This window comes from Scyliorhinus canicula, chromosome 11 (assembly GCF_902713615.1).
Source record: "Scyliorhinus canicula chromosome 11, sScyCan1.1, whole genome shotgun sequence".
NCBI classification, from domain to species: Eukaryota; Metazoa; Chordata; class Chondrichthyes; order Carcharhiniformes; family Scyliorhinidae; genus Scyliorhinus; species Scyliorhinus canicula.
The window spans coordinates 120,977,088-120,997,284 of record NC_052156.1 but is presented as its reverse complement, the minus strand read 5'-3'; the positions used below and the strand labels follow the sequence as shown (position 1 = coordinate 120,997,284).

The following is a 20,197-nucleotide window of genomic DNA, read 5'->3' as shown; positions in this document are numbered from 1 at the left end:
ATCAAAAGTGAATGACATTGTTGAGATGTTCGCTTTCTCCAATTACCTGACGTTGTGGTAGGTTCTCAGAGACAGGTATGTTGGAATGTTGGCTGCAAATTACACTTTAATAGCAATACTCTGCCATTCTGGCCTTTTGCAGTTAATAAATCTTGTATGTTGGCAGATACTGATATTGTCCTTGGCATGTGTGGGAAAGGTGATTTTCAGACTAAGTAGAACAGAGACCAGAAGATAGGGGAAAAAATCTGACTGGTTTGGTTAAGTTTGGCAAATCAACTGAGAAAATTATTGAATTTTTTAGGGTAAGAGAATAATAGGAGACGATGGTGTGGAGAGTATCAATGATATGCTCCATGAAAATACTATGCTCCAAACTGAAAACAATAATCTGCGGATGAGGATAAAAGCTATGCAAGAGACCATGGAATCGCTGAGGGCAAGAATAACACAGCTGCTCAGTGATCAGGTCAACCAAGTTCTTGCCAAATCAGGTAACTTTGTAATTTTTTACGTTTCAAAGTTGTGAAATATGGTTCTGTTTATTTCTCTTTTAAATGGTCTTTTCTTTTCCCAATTAAGGGACAATTTAGCGTGGCGAATCCACCTACCCTGCACATCTTTGGGTTGTGTGGGTGGGACCCATGCAGACACTGGGAGAATGCGCAAACTCCACACGGTAGTGACCCGTGGCCGGATCGAACCTGGACCCTTCGCACTGTGAGGCAGCAGTGCTAACCACTGTGCCACCCCTCAATGGTCTTTTAATATGATCTTGATGCAGAAAGTGATAAATAATCAGAATTAATAGTTATTTTTGCATGTTCATTGGTGCAATAGTAAACAGATCTTTCCCTTGCACACGTTCTGAAAGTTTTCACTACACTGCAGAAGTGACCAACCTGGTAACTTGATAGAGGCGAGCTTGAATAACTAACTTCAAACTGTAGTACATTGTAAATCGCTGTTTTAAAAATATGTTCTAATTATGGATTTTTCTGTACATCAACGTATAATTGTAGTTGTATATGGGGAGGCATGGAATGGAAAATGAGTTCTCCAGAATTCCACCATTTGGAGGGAAAGCCAGGATATTATTGGGATGGTTGAGGGCTGATTGACAGTTGGTTGCACTGACTTCATATGTCAATGGAGCTTGGCTGTGGATTTCTTAGACTTCCCATGGATATTCTACCCAGTGCTAATTTTGATATGCTCAACAGAACCTATACCTGCTGAGAATTACGCAGTAATCCTAGTCTGTACCGAGATAGATTAGCTGTTTTAGGAACTCCAGAGTAGGAACACTAGTTTTTTTGTTTGATGCCCTCGTATTGCATCGGCTGCATAGGAGTTATTTTTAGCACAACTCGGTTGAAGGGGGTGACATTAATGTGTCCTTATGTGTTTTGAGAGAGGCTCAGCAGCCTTCATTTTGAATTACCATGGTTCTATTCTGCTGCACTCACATCATTGGGAGAAAGCACATCAGAATTTCAACTCTCTGCCATTTAGCAAATCTGGGGAGGAGAGCTAAATTTGGGGACAGTCTTGACCTTTGGTAGCATTGTGAAATATTACTGGGATTTGGCAGAGCTGGGGAGGAGAGTCTGGAATTTGACCTGTCTACACTGGAGCTTTTGTAATTTGACAGCATGGATCCTTTGATCTGGCCTCACTGGAGAGAAACCTGACCTCAGGTAGAACTGTAGAAAGTAAATATGAAGTATTGCACAATTAACGGTTGAATGCAATATTTGGCTGACTGGTGGATTTATGCTGGCAGACAACACTGGGGAGGAAGGGCAGATGATGGATCTGTTTACAGAAAAGGAATTTCACATCTAGTGACTGTGCTTTTTCACATTCTAAGTGATCACTGACTATCAATTTTCTGTGTTGTGCTTTTTGTTCCAGATTCATGTATTTTTTTATTGCTCCTCCTTTTCTCATCCCACCTTTTCTCCCTTGATCAAAAGGGAGTTCACTTATGCCTTTTTAAGCTGTCTAAAATAATTATTTTGTTCTAATTAAATTGCAGGAGATGGCAATGAAGAAATTAGTGCAATGATTCAGAAATATATCCAAGAAGTTGAAGATCTCCGGTAACTTTGGTTTCACTTAATTTAAGATATATAAGATTTATATGTTGAATCACAATTTATTTTGAATAAAACAGAAAATATACAGCAATAACATTATTGCAGGTGTAAAAAGGATGTGTGGTGATTCAGTAAGATCCTGTCAGAATGGGGAAACATTAAGCTCCAACCATCCATATACAATGGATTCTGTATTATTTATTTAATCTTGGTTAAATACTCAAAGGCATCCAAATAAATGGATGATATTTCTTCCTCTCTCCAAAGATAATGCTGTAATCTTAATTATGCAGACCTAATTGCATCCCACATAAATCATGCCACCATCGTGGTTTGTGCAGGGTATTTTGTATATTTTTGTATGTTTATCTCAAACCCTAAATTGCATTCTTAGCCTGACATTCTTTTGCCCTTAGATCAAAACTGTTTGAGAGTGAAGCTATGAATGAAAACCTTCGTCGTAATCTGTCGAGGGCTTCAGCAAGACCCCTATATCTGAATGGCACTTTTACTGGTTCAGTTCTTGGTTCAGAGAAGGGAGCAATGGAAGTCTTGGAAATGGCTAAAAAGGACTTAGAAAAACTTAAGAAAAAAGAAAAGAAAAAGAAGAAAAGGCAAGTATGAATTTGAGTAGCTCTTCTGCATAAATATCTTTATTTTGTACTGCAATGATTCAGTATTTGGTATGGGATGTAAAATGTAATACTTAATAGCAGTTATTTTTCTAATGCACTAAATTGTTCAGCAAAACTTAGTTGAAGTAGATCATGTGCATATGTTGATCTCAATATAAGGTTGTTGAGAATATCATGGAAATTTGAGTATTTGCTTAAAATCATAAGTACATAGATTGGATTTTTAAAGTTAGTAATGCAACAGTAACCACTGGCTTTATTTTACAGAGATCTTCATTGTTGGCTTGAGCTTTTGTGCTCACTCTACTGAACACGTTTGAACTTTCCCCTTTGCTGAATGTGTGACTCAATCTTATTCTGTCCATAATCTTCTCCTTTTGATTGGCTCCCCATACTATGCAGCTAAGTGAACATGTGGGCAATCTGTGTACAGCCCTGATACCAATGATTAATCAAATCAGCAACAATACTTTGGCTGTCTTGCTGTATACGTTGAAAATTTTGACTCAATATGCTTCTTCACAAGTATAATTTCTGATTGTATGCAATGGCATACAACCTGTCCACGCAAGCTTAGATATGGACAAATACAATGAAATGAGAAAGCATCACAGAAAAAATGGTGTTGACTGCTAATTCAGGTCCGGTCCGTCTCCCCACCCCCCCCTGATCAACCACAACCACCACCAGGCTCAGGGGCTCTAATTCTATCACTTTCACGTTTCACTTCAAAATCATGGTGATTAGACTCATAGATGTTTACAGCACGGAAACAGGCCCTTCGGCCCAACGTGTCCATGCCACCCATGTTTTAACACTAAGTTAGTTCCAATTGCCCACATTTGGCCCATATCCCTCCATACCCATTTAACTGTCTAAATGCTTTTTAAAAGACAAAATTGTACCCACCTCTACTACTACCTCTGGCAGCTCGTTCCAGACACTCACCACCCTCTGTGAAAAAAATGCCCCTCTGGTCTCTTTTGTATCTCCCACCTTTAACCTGTGCCCTCTAGTTTTAGACTCCCTTACCTTTGGGAAATGATGATGACTGTCTACCTTGTCTATGCCCCTCATTATTTTATAGACTTCTATAAGATCATCCCTAACCTGCACTCCAGGGAAAAAGTCCCAGTCTATCCAGCCTCTCATAACTCAAATCATCAAGTCCTGGTAGCAACCTAGTATTCAATATTCTGACCAATGAAACCTAGCATGCCGAATGCCTTCCTCACCACCTGTGACTCCACTTTCTAGGAGCTATGAACCTGTACTCCTAGATCTCTGTTCTATAACTTTCCCAACTCCCTACTATTAGTGAGCAAGGAGTTGCTGTTTTTTTTACAAAATTAAGTAGTCTGAGAAAGGGAGCCAGAAATTCGAGCTGAAGCTTAGAAGCATTAATTAGCTGAGCAGGTCATGCAATTGTAAGTTTATTAGTGGATGATTTATGTGAAGTACTTATTCGCATCAGGCTACAGATAAAAAAAAATATTTTAAATCTTTCCTCAAGCTCCTTTAACCTTCGAATAGAGCTAAATAAGCAGTACATAGTGATGAAAAGCCTTATGTCAACATCGAACAAATGGGAAAGTAGCGCCCTTGGTTAAAGGATTTAAAAAAAAATTAACAATCAAAGGATGAAAATTCCTGCTGTTGACTATTCATTGTATTAATTAAACTTTCAATATAAAAGGAATTCCTATTCCTCACTAACTTATGTATGAGGTGATAGAATATTAAACTTTGACCTAAACTATGATACCTAAACTGATTCTTCAGATTTATGTGCATAATGATAAACCATTTAATGAACCAACTTTGTTTGTGGCAGCTATATTTTTAATATCCGAATATAACATCCAAACAAGCTATCATTATTACATTACGCGATATTTTAAATTCTATTTCGAACAGCACCAAATGTTATGATCACAACATCATGAAGTATTTTTATTTCTTTGGCTTTTTGCCAATGTCAATACTTTCTCATTTGCCCAATGTTGATTGTGTACTGCTTATTTATCTATATTCATGGAAAAAAGGTATTAACATATAGTAATTTAGATGCAAAACAACTTTTTTTGTGTTGCAGTATTAACTGCAGCTATTCACCTGAATCAGAGGTCAGTACCATTTGATGTAATTTTTTTAAACTTTTCATCGATTGTCCATAGCTAAGCTAGTTGATACCATGCATGGAGAGGTCGTATACCACTGCAAATCTCATTATGATCAGTTTTCTGTTCACTGCTTAAGGCAGAGTTTCTGACTCCATATCCTAAAAGCACTTGCCTCCCCTTTAATGGCATCCCAGAGATTACATTTTGGGATTTCAGGTTGAACCAGCTGACCATGGTCTTTCATTCAGTGAGACCTACTTCCTCCTGTCCAGCCATGTCCTGTCCCACGACACAACCAGTACCTAAGGCAGAAGATCCCCAGTATAATGAGTCATTGTTGTACCGCATTACAACAAAGGGTTGCTGTAAATGGTTATTTTCCCAGGTTTCCTTTAACCTGGAAGAGTGCCGTTGGATTGCTGCTGTTAATGAAGCTAGTGGGGAAGAATGTATGCAATATATTCAATGCTAAGGTAAAACATATGGTCACAAAAACAGGCCGCAGAGTCTGTATAAAAGTATTGATACATTCATGCCTAGCGTACTGTGTATATACAATTCTGTTCAGGATCTAGAAGTACAAAAATTCACAAACCATATAGGTTTAACTACTTCAGTTAAAAAGTGACTAACTTGTGAAGCAAACTGCCCAGAATTGCAGTTACAACCGTTTGCGTTGAAATTATTTCACAAAGAATTAAATAGACCTGAACAGGTGGGCAATTGGGGAGATTATAGTTTGGATCTGCCCAGACAGACTACAGGTTCATTCTCAGTCTTGAAATTGCCTATGTTTTAAAACTTTGTTTCAGATGTGGGGATCTGTAATCAATGTAGCAATGAATATTTTTCAGTCTGAGGTGAGGTCTGAGACTGAAGTGAGGGGAAATTCTTCACCCAAAGAGTGGAGAATCTGAAATTGACGACCACAAAAAGTAGTTGAGACGAAAATGTTGTGGAATCTCAAGAAGGAATTAGATGTAGCTCTTGGAGCTAAGGGGACCAAGGGATATGGGAGGAAGGTGGGATCAGTGTATTGAACTTGATGATCAGCCATGAGAATGAATGGTGGAGCAGGCTCAAATGGCCTCCTCCTGCATCTATTTTCTATGTATGTTTCCATTTATGTTTATCATTGCCAAGATTTTGTGTTGAGAAAATAATTATAACAGAGCAAATTTAATAGCTCCCATTATTGGCTTGGATGCAATCTCACTCCTGCAAAAACAATTGAAATTATCCCACACAGCATAACCTCTAACAGATGCTGCAGAATTCTTTGAATATGCTGCAGTTATTTTTCATGCTTTTCGTTTATTTTCCTGATCAAGAGGAGGAGAGAACCTCCGTGGAATTGTCATCAATTTAATTCATGCTTGGGGGAAGGAAAATATTGTTTTTGAGACCGACATGATACAATTGTAAACTATGGAAATTTAATTATTTTATAACATTTATGTTTTGCATAGTATAATTAAAGAGGAGAACCTTGATGAAGGGGAAAAGGTTGAAGAGAAAAACACTGAGGAAAAGGAGAAGAATGACTTGGAAGAGGTATGTCAAGGTGTAAATAACATATGATTAGATTTTGACAATTAATTCAAGTGTAAATGACTAAAAAATTGCCTTTAAAGGAGGAGGGCCAAGAATGCAGTGATCATGAAGAAGGCGATGAAGAGGATGCTGAAGAGGATGACTTAGAAATAAGTGAAAGTTCAGATGATTCAGACTCGGAGTTAGATGAAGAAGGTAATGCTTTTAACATGCACTTTTATTACTTTAAAAAGGAGGTCAGTCAGACCTTGGTATGGTTTCGTCATTCTTGGCCTTCTGCTAATCAAAGTTTTTGATTCTTCGATTTTCCTTTTAAAAATATTAAGCTCAGTAATATTTCCACGTGACTGGGACATTTCTGACAATAAAAGGAAAAATCTTTAATTTTCTTGTTTTTGAGTTTGCTTATTTGTCATTTTCATCTGTTTAATGCTGTGCCCTTGTCTGTTCTCATTCATCACTGAGCCTCCATAGAAGTCACTCCATTCAGTTAAAAAGAATACTATGATTGCATTAATCTACCTCTCTTACAAGCTATACTTCATTTCTGTCCCACTGAGGAACAACTGCAATCGTAATCAATGCCTGTAGACACGAGCTTTTATTTCCTCCAATAAAAGTGGGGGCGGTGTGTGTGTGTGTGGGTGCTTCCTTCCTCTCTTTCCGTTCCCTTCCTGGGGTCACAGCTCTGGCATCATTCCCAATGTGCCTCACAGCTTATTCCACTTCAGCGTTAACGGCTGCAGATCAATGTCATTGACAGGCATTAGGAGTTAACCTGGGGTGCCCCAATTCCATCCCCACTTCTCTTCTTTCCAAAAGTTCTATGTGCTATAGTTGGAAGTACTAGTTCCAACTTCCTGCAGAAAATGTTGGTATACTACATTTTCCCACCAAACTTCAGCCACTTGAATCATAAATCTAATTGCTAAAGATAGGTGCAGGTAGCTAGTATTTGCGTTCCAGTGGAGTAGCAGCGATCTAGAAATGCAGATAGGTAAAAACATAAAAGGTTTTGGGGGTTTATTTCATGTTAGTTTTGAATGGAAAATTCAAGCATTGATAAATCTCACAATACATTGTTACCATAAAATTAGAGTTTTATATGCCATTTTGAGAATCACATTGTTAAAAAAAAGTCATGGAAAAGAAAGATTAGATTTATTAAGAATACGCCTGAGCTGAGAGGATATGGTTACAATCGACTGCAGTAAAGAAAGGCTGGATCTATTGAAAGTGTTTGAAGTTTTGAAAAATGAATTACTCTCATTATTGAACTTGTCATAAGGAGGCACACCATAGGCGCAAATAGAAGATTGAGAGAAATTTTATCATGCAAAAGTTATTTGAGAATGCAAACATAATTCCACAACCAGCTATTAAAGCTGAAATAAATAACCTCTGCATTTCGGCAGCTGTGTAATTGGAGATTTAAAATATTAAAGGGTACGATGTATAGACAGATTGATGACTCTGATTCAGAATCTTACAGTGCGGAAGAGGCCCTTTGGTCCATCGAACCTGCACCGACACAGAAAAGCACCTGATCTACCTAGCTAATCCCATTTGCCAGCACTTGGCCGGTAATCTTGAATGTTATGATATGCCAAGTGCTCATTCAGGTACTTTTTTAAAAAGATGTGAGGCAACCTGTCCCTATCACTTTCCAGGCAGTGCATTCCAGACCGTCAACACCCCCTCAGTAAAAACTGTTTTCTTCACATTGCCCCCTAAATCTCCTGCCCCTCAACTTGAACTTGTGTCCCCTCGTGCCTGACCCTTCAGCTAAGGGAAACAGCTGCTCTCTATTGACCCTGTCTATGCCCCTCATAATCCTGTGCACCTCGGTCTTCCCACCTCCAAAGAAAACAACCTTTTATAACCTGCAATGGAAGGGCAGCACAGTGGTTAGCACTGGTGCCTCATGCCACCGAAGACCTGGGTCCGATCCCAGACCCGGGTCACTCTGTGTGGAATTTGCACGTTCTCCCCGGATCTGCATATTTGGTTTATTATTGTCACATGTATTAGTATACAGTGAAAAGTATTGTTTCTTGCATGCTATACAGACAACGCATACCGTACATAGGGTAGGAAGGAAAGACTACAGAATGTAATGTTACAGTCATAGCTAGGGTGTAGAGAAAAAATCAACTTAATACGAGCGGATCCCCCACAACCCAAGGATGTGCAGGGTAGGTGGATTGGCCACACTAAATTTCCCCATAATTGAAGGGGGGGGGGGATGAATTGGGTAGTTTAAATTTAGAAAAAACCCGCCAGGGTCTTACGGGGTGGGAGCAATTAACTTCCCCGTGAACTGTACAAAATATGAGCTTCCATGATGAAGGGGGAGAAGGACCTCAACAATGTATGGTTCCAGCTTGACACTGGCAAAGTGGACCCAGTAGGAATCTACTGCATAATGTAGATAATAGTTATTGGTAATAAACAAGTTTTTTTGAACTACTTGTTTTGGACTCCTCCGTGGCCTTGTAAAACAACCCAAACCTATCCAACCTTTCTTTGTTACTTAAAGGTTCCATTCCAAGCAACATCCTGGTGAATCTCCTCTGCACCCCCTCCAGTGCAATCACATCATTCCTGTAATGACCAGAACTGCACACAGTGGCCTCACCCAAAGTTCTGTACAACTCCAACATGACCTCCCTGCTTTTGTAATCTATGCCTCGCTGTTGGTTTTAGACAAGGAGACTGACATATTTGTAATACTAAAGTTTGTTAAAAACAAATTACTGCAGATGCTGGAATTTGAAACAAAAGCAGTAAATACTGGGCAATCTCAGCAAGTCTGGCAGCATCTGTGGAAAGAGAATGTTTTTGTCAAAGCACAGCACAGGTTTTGGGAATGTTCCTTTCCATCAGGAAAAACATATTTGAAAACACTTTCTTTCCAGACTAAGTTCATGAAAAATAAATTGAAAATTTCTGGGTTTTTTTTTAAAGCAAATTTCCAGGCAGATCTGGCTAACATAACCTGTGAAATAGCAATTAAACAGAAACTAATTGATGAACTGGAAAATAGCCAGCGGCGACTTCAGACACTAAAACAGCAATATGAAGAAAAGTTAATGATGCTGCAAAATAAAATTCGAGACACCCAGCTGGAGAGAGACCGCGTTCTACAAAATCTAGGTACCATATTTTATGATGCTTTTGGTAATTCTGAATATGTTAAGAAAGTTTCAAAAAATATTTTTCAATAATGCCATTTTCCTCAATTATAGAAACGTTTTAGTTCTGTTTGGCATTTTATTGCCTTTACTTTAAGCAATGAAAGGATAGCTTGTATCAATACTTAATATTCCACAAAATTGTATAACCATAAATACAGCAAAACACTAACCTACGTATTCAGCTTTTGTGTTTTGAGTTTTGTTGAATTCAAATATGTGGGTATTCTAGGTTCAATGGAATCTTGTTCTGAAGATAAAGCAAATAAAATTAAATCAGAATATGAAAAGAAGCTTCAAGTCATGAATAAACAATTGCAAAAGTTACATGCTGCCCAAAAGGAACATGCCCGATTGATAAAAAATCAAGCACAATATGAGAAACAGTTGAGGAAACTACAGCAGGAAGTGGGAGAAATGAAGAAAACAAAGGTACAAATTATGTCTTACTATCTAATGGCAACCATGACATTTTACTGCGCAGATTTTATCTGTCAGCTTGGCATCTTGAAAGAGAATTTGCAGGGAGAGAGGTACCTTAGCTAGTGAAGCGTTACCCTGGAAACGCTAATGTCAAGATTATTTTTCCGCACTTAGCTGTGTATGGTTTAAAGGAAGGAAATGTAACCAAAGGTGAAATTTTAAGAAGTAATGTTTCATGTCCTGCATTTTGAATATTGGTACCAGTTAGTGAATGCTAAAATGTCTCAAACTATCACTCTGTATCGAGATAGTTTATACAATTAATAAATGCTTGTGTTGCAGTTATTTTATGAGTCTTGTCTAATATTCTGACAATACCTTGTTCAGTTGAGTCTGTATTTTGAATTGTCTTTACCTCACGAGCTGAGGAATAAGCTGCAATTTTGGAGCTGGCTGGCACAATTTCAAAGAGCAATTGAGGGCAGAACTTTTCTTCCATCATTGTCTTTCATTTCTTGTGGAAAGTGCCTGGCATCTTGAGTGGATTGTTTTGATGGGCATGCATAATTTGCCAAATTATGGGACCTTGGAGGAGATGAATGTGTTTTCATGTGTCATCACCAAAATAAGCTACTTGTATGATCCTGTTTTAATATCCCTACATTGTGTGTACACTTCAAGCTACAGTTTCTTCAGTGTTAATTATTGTCTCATACTTTATGAATTAAGAAGCAATATCCTTGCAGAATAATTAATCTGCCTCAACTGCTGGGAGAAATTGCTTTTCAGACGCATCTCACTTCAGTGCAACTAAAACTGTAAACCATTGCCACCTTGATTAATCATATTTATGAAGAGTACCATAGGAAAAATAAATGGGATTTAAAAAAATAAAATACATAATGTGCACCTCTTGGTTCTGAAGGTCCGTTTAATGAAACAAATGAAGGAGGAACAAGAACGAGCTCGTATGACAGAATCTAGGAGAAACCGGGAAATTGCTCAGTTGAAGAAAGAGCAACGCAAGCAAGAAGTGAGTTTGAAGTTTTCCAGAATTTTAATATATTGATAGTACTATTTCCAATGTCCAATGGCAATAGTACTAAGTTATTTCTGATCTTATTATTAAAAAATGGGAGTAAATCTCTGCTTTTACTTTGATATATCTTTTCCATATTTGAGTACTGTTGATATAAAGGGACAAGCTGTCAGAAGATTTTTGTCTGACACAGAACAAATTAATGCCAAGTGGAGTGACAAATTATACTACATGAAAAAAGGATGCTGATAGGTTGGCAAGTTGACTCGGGTGTGCTGGTGCCATGGAGAATACACCAGGGTACAGTTGTCCTCCATACTTTTTAATTGAAATAAGTTGCAATACCTGGGCATGTTCCTTTTGCCTGCAGAGGACAGATCCCGGCATTTGAATTGCAAGTAAAGCTTAAAGCTTCTATTGAGCCACTGCAAGTCCGATTGATTTTAAATTGGTTGTTAGTGTAATTCTTGGCACACTCAGGATTATTCAGCAAGTGCTGTCCAAATGTGGAAGCACATCTAATGTTAGACATTAAGATATAATGTTCTGCATTTGTAACTTTATAGCCTATCGATAAAACAAAATCATCTGAAATTATTCCTGGCAATGGACAAAGATCTCAAAACATTACCTGTGCCTCTGATCGCTATTGAAGGATGTAAGCATTCTAATTCATATTAACAGAACACATTATAAACTAAGTGACATGCAATATTCTCTCTAAGTGCAGTCATGCAGCAAACCAAAAGCCCCAAACATACAAGTGATACTTTTAAATCACTTGTGTGTTCCAATAAAACGATTGGAGCATCGGTGTTTTTTTGAGTTCACTTTTAAATTCAGCTTTGTAATGACCGAAGGTACTTTCCCTAGAATTTTAATGCACTCTACAGAGCAGTAAATAAAAGTTCCAATAGATGTGTTAATGTTAATAGCTATGCGTAATCTGTCACTTTTGTTCTCCTGCATATTCTCAAGTATGCTTCTTAAAACACTCCACTTGGAATAAAGTTTTTTTTTAAATTACTATTTTCACTGTTGAAATAGGTTTGAATAACAACTGGGTATCAACTTCTGAGGAAAACGTTGCAGTAAAATCTTTATTATCCAGCATGCGCAGGGAATGGGTGGTGCTGGTTAATCAGAAATGCCAATGAGCTGAGAGTTCCGTTTGCCAGTAGACTACAACACAATGCATAGTACTCAGTCAAAAACAGTTTTCTTTTGACTTTTAAAAGTTGGCAGTATATTAAAACATAAAGCTTAAAATAATAGCGTATGCAGGTACAGGTTCCAGAAATTCCAGTTAGTAGGAAGGTGTTAATTAATATGAGAGGAACATCAGGAATTCCAGTTGGTAGAATGCCAGATAACACCGTTTACTGCATAACCATTGAGCTGACTAAATTCTTCAGAGGCACTCTGAAAATTAGGTATATCGCACCCAGATTATGTCTATTTTTTATGTATCAGTGTGATGCTCTTGCCCAGACTGTCCATTTTGCATCTAGTTAACATATCATTGGCCCAGGGTAAAAACATCAAGTTCAAGCCAAATTCTTTAATGAAACCTTTAAATATATAGATTAAAATACAGACATTTTAGTGAGGAAATACAATTGTCAGAAATATGTAATTGAAAAAATTAGTAAAGGTTATGCATTTCCTTTGAAGGTCCACAAAGGCTACAGTTCCAGTGGTCACATAAGTCAAAGTGTTGTACCCATTTTTAATAAATATTTATGTGCAAAGGTACAATTGTCAGCATTTTGACTTGAAAAAAGATAATAGAGCACCACCTAGTGGCATTATAGGTAATGATCAATTAACTTCCAGTAACTGCATGGTTATTTCAATTCGACATGCTTATTTTACAATGTAAAATTGTGACAAGGTGTTTTTAGGCAGGGAGTGCATGCCATGCACAATTTTCTTTTAATCAATTGTGTGACATTTAGATAAATTAACAATGGTGTATTTCAGGATATTCTGAGTAAAATGCAGTTTCAACAGATAGACCTGTGCTTGTCATCAGTACTTTGCATGCTATGAATGGGAATAGATTGTCATGGTGCTTTCACTGTGATATTTCAGACAGGAAGTTTCACAGGCTGTGCATATCTGTTCCAGTCCAAAGAGCAGAAGAGACCAATTTAACTCACAGTAATGTTCAATATTAAACTGGTAATTTAATTTATGTACGGTACTTACAGTCAATAGTGTATGCTATTTTAATCTATGTGAAAGATGGGGAGCTCTTTGCACCTTAAGAGTTCACAGCCCCCTAACTGAGTCTTTGGATTTGTAAAGTAAGCTTCCTCTGCTGTATGGAATTTCATGTCACCACTATGACATGGAAAACAGTTGACATGTGAATCATAAAATTCACGAAAGAATATCCATTCTATTATTTTCTTTGGGTGTCCAAGACAGAATACAACTCAGAAAACCTTAGCTGCATTTGGTCGACAATTGCATTGATGAATTTTGGCATTAGGAATGCAGGGTGAAAAACCGGACTTGACCGCTGTGAGCTTTGGTTATTTTTTTTTTACAACAAACGTGCGTGTCAGTCAACTTGGTACTAAGACATCATATTTCAAAGCTGTGAGATAACATCAGCGACATGGCATTGCAAGGAACCGACTGGTTAGATACACCAGCTAAAATAGATATACCTACAGGGATTGTTTATCTATTGCCTGCTACCCAGCACACTTCAATTTTCTTTGTAATTTACCTAGTCATTTGTGAGATGACACTGGCTGGCCACACTTACTGTCCTTGAGGAGGTGGTGGTAAGCTGCCTTCTTGAAGAACTTCTTGGCTACATGAGCAGGTCAGAGGCTGGAGTGTCTGTGGGGAATAACTCACCTCCTGACTCTCCAAAGACTGTCCATTTATAAGGCACAGATCAGGAGCGGGATGGAATACTCTCCACTTGCTTGGATCAGTGCAGCTCCAACAACACTCAAAAAATCTTGCATCATCTGGGACAAAGCAACTAGTTTGGTACCCCATCCACAACCTTGAACATTTACTCCCTCTATCACCAACGCACAACGGCAGCAGGGTGTACATACAAGATATAGAACATTGAAAATAGAACAGTACAGTACAGAACAGGCCCTTCAGCCCTCAATGTTGTGCCGAGCCATGATCACCCTACTCAAACCCACGTATCCACCCTATACCCGTAACCCAACAACCCCCTTAACCTTACTTTTTTTTTATTAGGACACTATGGGCAATTTAGCATGGCCAATCCACCTAACCCGCACATCTTTGGACTGTGGGAGGAAACCGGAGCACCCGGAGGAAACCCACGCACACGGGGAGGACGTGCAGACTCCACACAGACAGTGACCCAGCCGGGAATCGAACCTGGGACCTTGGAGCTGTGAAGCATTTATGCTAACCACTATGCTACCCTGCTGCCCAAGATACATTGCAACAACTCACCAAGGCTTCTTGACAGAACCTTCCAAATCCATGATCTCTACCACTAAGAAGAACAAGGGCAGCAGATGCATGGGAACACCATCATCTGCAAGTCTTCCCTCTTGACTTTGAAATATATCACTATTTCTTCACTGTCATGGGGACAAAATCCTGGAACTGCCTAATAGCACTGTGGGTGTGCTTACACTACAGAAACTACAGCAGTTCAAGGGATATGGAGGGAAAACAGGATCAGGTATTGAAGCTGGGATCAGCCATGATCATAATGAATGGTGGACCACGCTCGAAGGGCTGAATGACCTCCTATTTTCTATGTATGTTCCTATGTAAGGTGGCTAAGTACCATCTTCTCAATGGCAGTTAGGAATGGGCAATAGATGCTGTACTCCACAACAGTGTTGTCAGATAGGAATTTCAACGCAGCAACTAACTATGAAGGAAAGTGATGTACTTCCAAGTTAGGATGAGGTGTCACTTGAGGGAAACTTGCAGATGGTGGTGTTCCTATGTACTTGCTGCCTTTGACCTTTTGGCATGCGGTGAATGTGGGTTTGGCAAGTGCCGTTGAAAAAACCTTGGCAAATTGCAGCAGAACATCTCGTAGATGGGTCACATTGTGGTGCTCACCTGTGATGAAGGGGATTGAACATTTAATACAGGTTGCCAATCAAGGAAGCTGCCTTGCCTTGGATGACATTGCACTTTTTGAGTGTCATTGAAGCTGTGTGCTTCCAGGGAAGTGAAAAATATTCCATCTCACTTCTGGCTTGAGCCTTATGTTATGATCCCAGTGTTATAATTGGGCAGGAAGATTCAAGAACGGAACCCTTGCTCAAAAGACCCTAACTTTAACATGTTTTATAAAGACTTAGAGGAACACAGCCACAGGACCACTAATTAGTTTTAACAAGAAAAATAAAAAAGTTGGATTATGATGTAATACTTCTTTAGTCCTCCCTTAGTTTAACAGTTGTAAACAGATTTTAAGATTAACACTGATTGCAAAGTACATTTTAAGCTATCATGGTCTCATTAACACAAAGTCCCTTTAAGCACATAGATTGACTGTGGTCAAATACATACTCTGCTCGAAACCCAAGTTGATATCTGTTGGTTTCTCCTCAGAATTACCCCAGGTGATTGTCACAGGAGAGTTTTCAAACTCAACTCCTAAAACGCACTTTAAAATTTTATTTCCCACTAATGCTTTCCATTTGTGGGTTGCATGCAGAAATATAGTCCAGGTTTTCGACTCTTTTTTTAAAAAAGCTTCCGCTCCACGTTTAACAGCAGATCCAGGTTTTATATCACCCCCTTTAGGATTTCTTTGTCTTGACTGCAATTCACAAACTATTCAAAATTGGTTTAACTCTTGATTCACTATTAAATGGCATTAAACTTTTGATTTATCTCTGAAGTATGCTTTCCCACTTTCAATTGGGTTACTGCAATTGTGTCTCTAACTTTGTTTTACTCTTCCTTGAATTCTTCTGAACAATACCTTGGTCTCTGTTCTCTTAACTTCAGGCATCTTAAGATATTCTTTCTGTCCCAATTCCCTGGTTATCTGGACTGCAACTGATTCTTTGGAAAGCTTGCCAGCATTCAGAGTACCCACCTCTACTACCCTTTCAGACAGTGAGTTTGATTCCTATCACCCTCTGGGTGAAAAAGATTTTCCTCCAATCCCCTCTTAATCTCCTGCCCCTCACCTTCAAATCAATGTATGCCTCCTCAACTAAGGGGGAAAGTTTTTTCCTATCTATCATACCAATGTCCCACATAATTTTGTACAATCAGGTCTGTAGAAGGAGGCCATTCGGCCCATAAAGTCTTCAACCACCTTCCGAAAGAGCACTCTACTAGGCCCATTCCCTCGCCCTATCCCCATAGCCCCAGCTACTCTGCACATCTTTTAGATTTAGAACAGTACAGCACAGACTGGGAGAAACTGGAGCATCTGGAGGAAACTCAGAATCTGAGTCCCTGGCACTATGAGGAAGCAGTACTAACCACTGTGCCACCTGCCGCCCGTCTCTGCTCCAAAGAAAAGAACTCTCCTCACTTCAGAGCTGAAAAACTCCAGCCCAGGCGACATCCTGGTGAATCTCCTCTGCACCTCTAGTGCAATTAACTCCTTCCTATAGTGTGACGACCAGAACTCCACACAGTACTTCAACTATGTCCTAACCAGCATTTTTATACAGCTCCATCATAACCTCCCTGCTCATATATTCTAAGCCTTAGCTAATAAAGGCAGGTATCCAAGGGCTGATGCAGAGTCGATGGACCAAATGGCCTCCTTCTGCACTGTAAATTCAATGATTTTAACCCGTATGCCATTTTAAACACCTTATTTACATATCCTGCTGCCTTCAGGGATTTTTGGACATGCCTGATGATGGTAATGCTGTTAAATATCATGGGGAAGTACTGAGGAACTTAAATGGCTTTGGTCATTGCCTGTGCAAATGTGTCATTTATTAACCTACGCCTGAATGTTGCCTGGGTCTTGCTGTATCTAGGCACAAACTGCTTTGTTATCAAAACAATTGTGAGCACAGCAAGTGTCACAGGTCCTGACCTTCAACACTGACCTAAAGATCTCCTGTGGTGATGTTCTCAGCAAAGATGATTGGTTTCCAACAATCTCAACCATTTCCCTTTGCGCTAGATATTGCCTCAGCCATAAGAGAGCTTTCTCATTAGCTCCCATTGATTTCAGTTTTATGTGGGCTCTGATTCTGCTTTCAGTAAAGTACTGTCTTGTCAAAGGAAGTAACTCTACCTCACCCCTTGAATTCAGCTCATTGGTCCATGTTTGGAACACAGTATGAGTTCTGGTGGAACCTAGACTGAACATCAATGAGCTGGTTATTGGTAAGTGCTTCTTGATAGCAGTGTCAGCTGGCACCTTCAATCACTAGGTTAATTAATTGGTAATTGACCTGAGTGGATTTATCCTGTTTCTGGTAGACCGAACATACCTGGGCAAGTTTCCATGTTGTCAGGTAGATGCTGGTGTACTGGAATAGCTTGTCTAGAGGTACTGCTAGTCCCTGGAGCACAACTCTTCATCAGTACAACCAGGATATTTTTGAGTCCATTCGCCTTTGCTCAGCTATTTCTCCATCACGTAGAATGGATCATTGACTGAAGATTGGTGCTTGTGATGGGGACTTCAGAAGATGACTGAAATGGATTGTCTACTTTGCACTGCTGGCTGAAGATTGTCATGAAAGATTTGCCCTCCACTTTTGCTCTGTCATCATTGGACTATTTCATGATTGGTTATGGCAGGACCACAGAGCTTTGATCTAATCCATTGGCTGTAGGATAATTGATATATATTCATATCATGCTGCTTCTATTGTCTTTCATCCTTAGTCTTGTATTGATGCTTCACCATGTGGCACCTTCTTTCCAAGCATGTCTGGTGCTGCTCCTAGCATGTTTTCCTATATCCCTCATTGTTCACCCGACTTGATAGAAATGATCGAGTAAGGGATATGCCGGCCCATAATGTTAGATTGCAATGGAATATAATGCTGATAATGGCCCACAGTGCTTTATGGGTGCTCAGTTTTGGACGGCAACATCTGTTCTAAATCTATCTCATTTAGCACAGTAATAGTGCCCTGCAACCTGATGGAGTGTCCTTGCTTTGAAGGCTAATGCAATGGTCACTCTTATCATTACTGTTGTGGATTGATTCACCTGCAACAGGTTGATTGTTAAGGACAAGGTCTATAAATGAATTTTTTTTTTAAACTAGTTGCGGGAATTAAACACAACCCCATGCTGCTGAGTAAATGGTTTTATGTCCTAGTCTTCAGTAGGAAAAGTTCTGATGTACTTGATCTTGCTTTTTATTTGTTTGGAGGGTAGTGTTTCTTTCCGTTTATACAGTTTTAATGTTGATTCTTTTTATTCCTTCAGCATCAAATGAAACTTTTGGAAGCTAAAAAGCGACAACAAGAAATAATCCTACGGCGAAAAACTGAGGAGGTGAGACGTTGTTCATTATTTGCACTTGGATAAATCAAAACAATAATGGCTCAGATTTTGCAGTCGAACGAAACAAAGCAGTCATCTTTTCTTGTCATTACTCCTCTGATGTTGACCGTTATTACTGAAGCCCAGATCTGGCCACTGCCAGTAGATGGTGCACTGTTGAACACTTTGTGGACTGAAATCAGATAATCATTTGACTGATGAGAATTTGCCCTTGTTAGCTATTTGTCTCGCTGTAACACCTTTGGAAAAAGTTACACCTTGTTGAATGAGCTGTGACTGGGATTTTAATTATGTACTAAGTTCATATTTACTAATGAAAAGCCTTTCTGGCCCCGAGAAATGAATTTTACATTTGTGGAATGTCACATTTCTCTACATGAAGTTCCATATTTTAAGGATATCAATGTTTTTGATATTTCAACTTCTACATTATGTGCCAACCATTTGTTTGGTTCTTAAAATTTATAAAATGTGACAGAAAGTTGGTGCATTTTACTTCACACAGTCTTCAAAATAATGCAAGGTTATGCAAGGTTGGAATGAACAAGCTCAATTTAAACAATGGACGCAAGACTTGGGGCTGTCAACAATGTCCATTCTATGTATTCATGTGAATGGCAGTGTTGATCTATCAGGGTCTGTAGTGGCTTATGTTGTCTTTTATTTTATGTTGAAATGCTCCACCATTCGATTCTGGTTCATCTCATCCTGATCTTAACTCCACCGTCCTTCCTGTTCTCCATAACCTTTTAACACATTACCAATTAAAAATCTGTCTAACGCCTGCTTAAATTAACTCACTGTCCCAGCATCTACCCTCGGGGGTAGCAAATTCCACAGATTCACAACCCTTTGGGAGAAGTAGTTTCTCCTCAACTCCATTTTAAATTTGCTACCTCTTATCCCAAGACTATGATCTCTTGTTCGAGAATGCCCCATAAGAGGAAGCAAGTGCTCTACGTCTGCTTTATCCATACCTTTGATCACCCTGTATACCTCAATTTGATCTCCCCTCATTCTTCTAAACTCGAAGTAGTATAGGCCTAAACTGTTCAATTTCCCTTCAGACAACAAACCCTATATCTCTGGAATCAACCTAGTGAACCTCCTCTGAACAGATGTGATTTAAAGCTGCAACTAAACCTACTGGTAATTTGGATATAGTTAAGTTTGGGCTGTAATTGTTTAAAATTTGTTTTGAAGTCTTGCATATATCATAATTTCTGCTCAAAGTGTGCAATATTATTATATTTAGGTTACAGCCCTTCGAAAACTGTCAAAGCCGATGACAGATAAAGTAGCTGGACGAGTGAGTCGTAAATTGAGCTTACCAGACCCTATTTCTGAACCACCATCACACATGAGTATTTATGAACATGACCGATCAACTGGCCCACAGAAAGGGAGAGCTCCTGCTTCTCGGGCGCTGGCTACTTCAACAGACAAAACAAATGGGATGAGGTACTTTTAGTGCAATTTTCAGCAAAGCAACCACACAATATATTTGTGAATTTTTAAATTATCAGACCTCGCACAATAGCTTAATGCACCATGTGGAAATGTGAACAGACCTTAACATTTCTGGATTTAATCCCAAATTCACCCAGGGTAATTGTGGTGATGAAAACTTTAGGCCATGTCGTGGGTT

General features: G+C 39.0%; 1 protein-coding gene across 5 annotated transcripts in view; it reads left to right on the top strand.

The window, feature by feature from the left end:
• The window catches only part of kif21a (kinesin family member 21A), a 175,040-nt gene that overhangs the window by 89,125 nt on the left and 65,718 nt on the right, over positions 1-20,197 (top strand). For all 5 annotated transcript variants that reach the window (XM_038811220.1, XM_038811219.1, XM_038811218.1 and 2 more), the window contains exons 9-18: positions 305-494; positions 2,042-2,105; positions 2,519-2,716; positions 6,330-6,414; positions 6,495-6,609; positions 9,382-9,570; positions 9,841-10,040; positions 10,957-11,064; positions 18,472-18,540; positions 19,805-20,010. In XM_038811220.1, the coding sequence (XP_038667148.1) occupies positions 305-494; positions 2,042-2,105; positions 2,519-2,716; positions 6,330-6,414; positions 6,495-6,609; positions 9,382-9,570; positions 9,841-10,040; positions 10,957-11,064; positions 18,472-18,540; positions 19,805-20,010 (1,424 nt within the window). The remainder of the gene's footprint in view (positions 1-304; positions 495-2,041; positions 2,106-2,518; positions 2,717-6,329; positions 6,415-6,494; positions 6,610-9,381; positions 9,571-9,840; positions 10,041-10,956; positions 11,065-18,471; positions 18,541-19,804; positions 20,011-20,197) is intronic.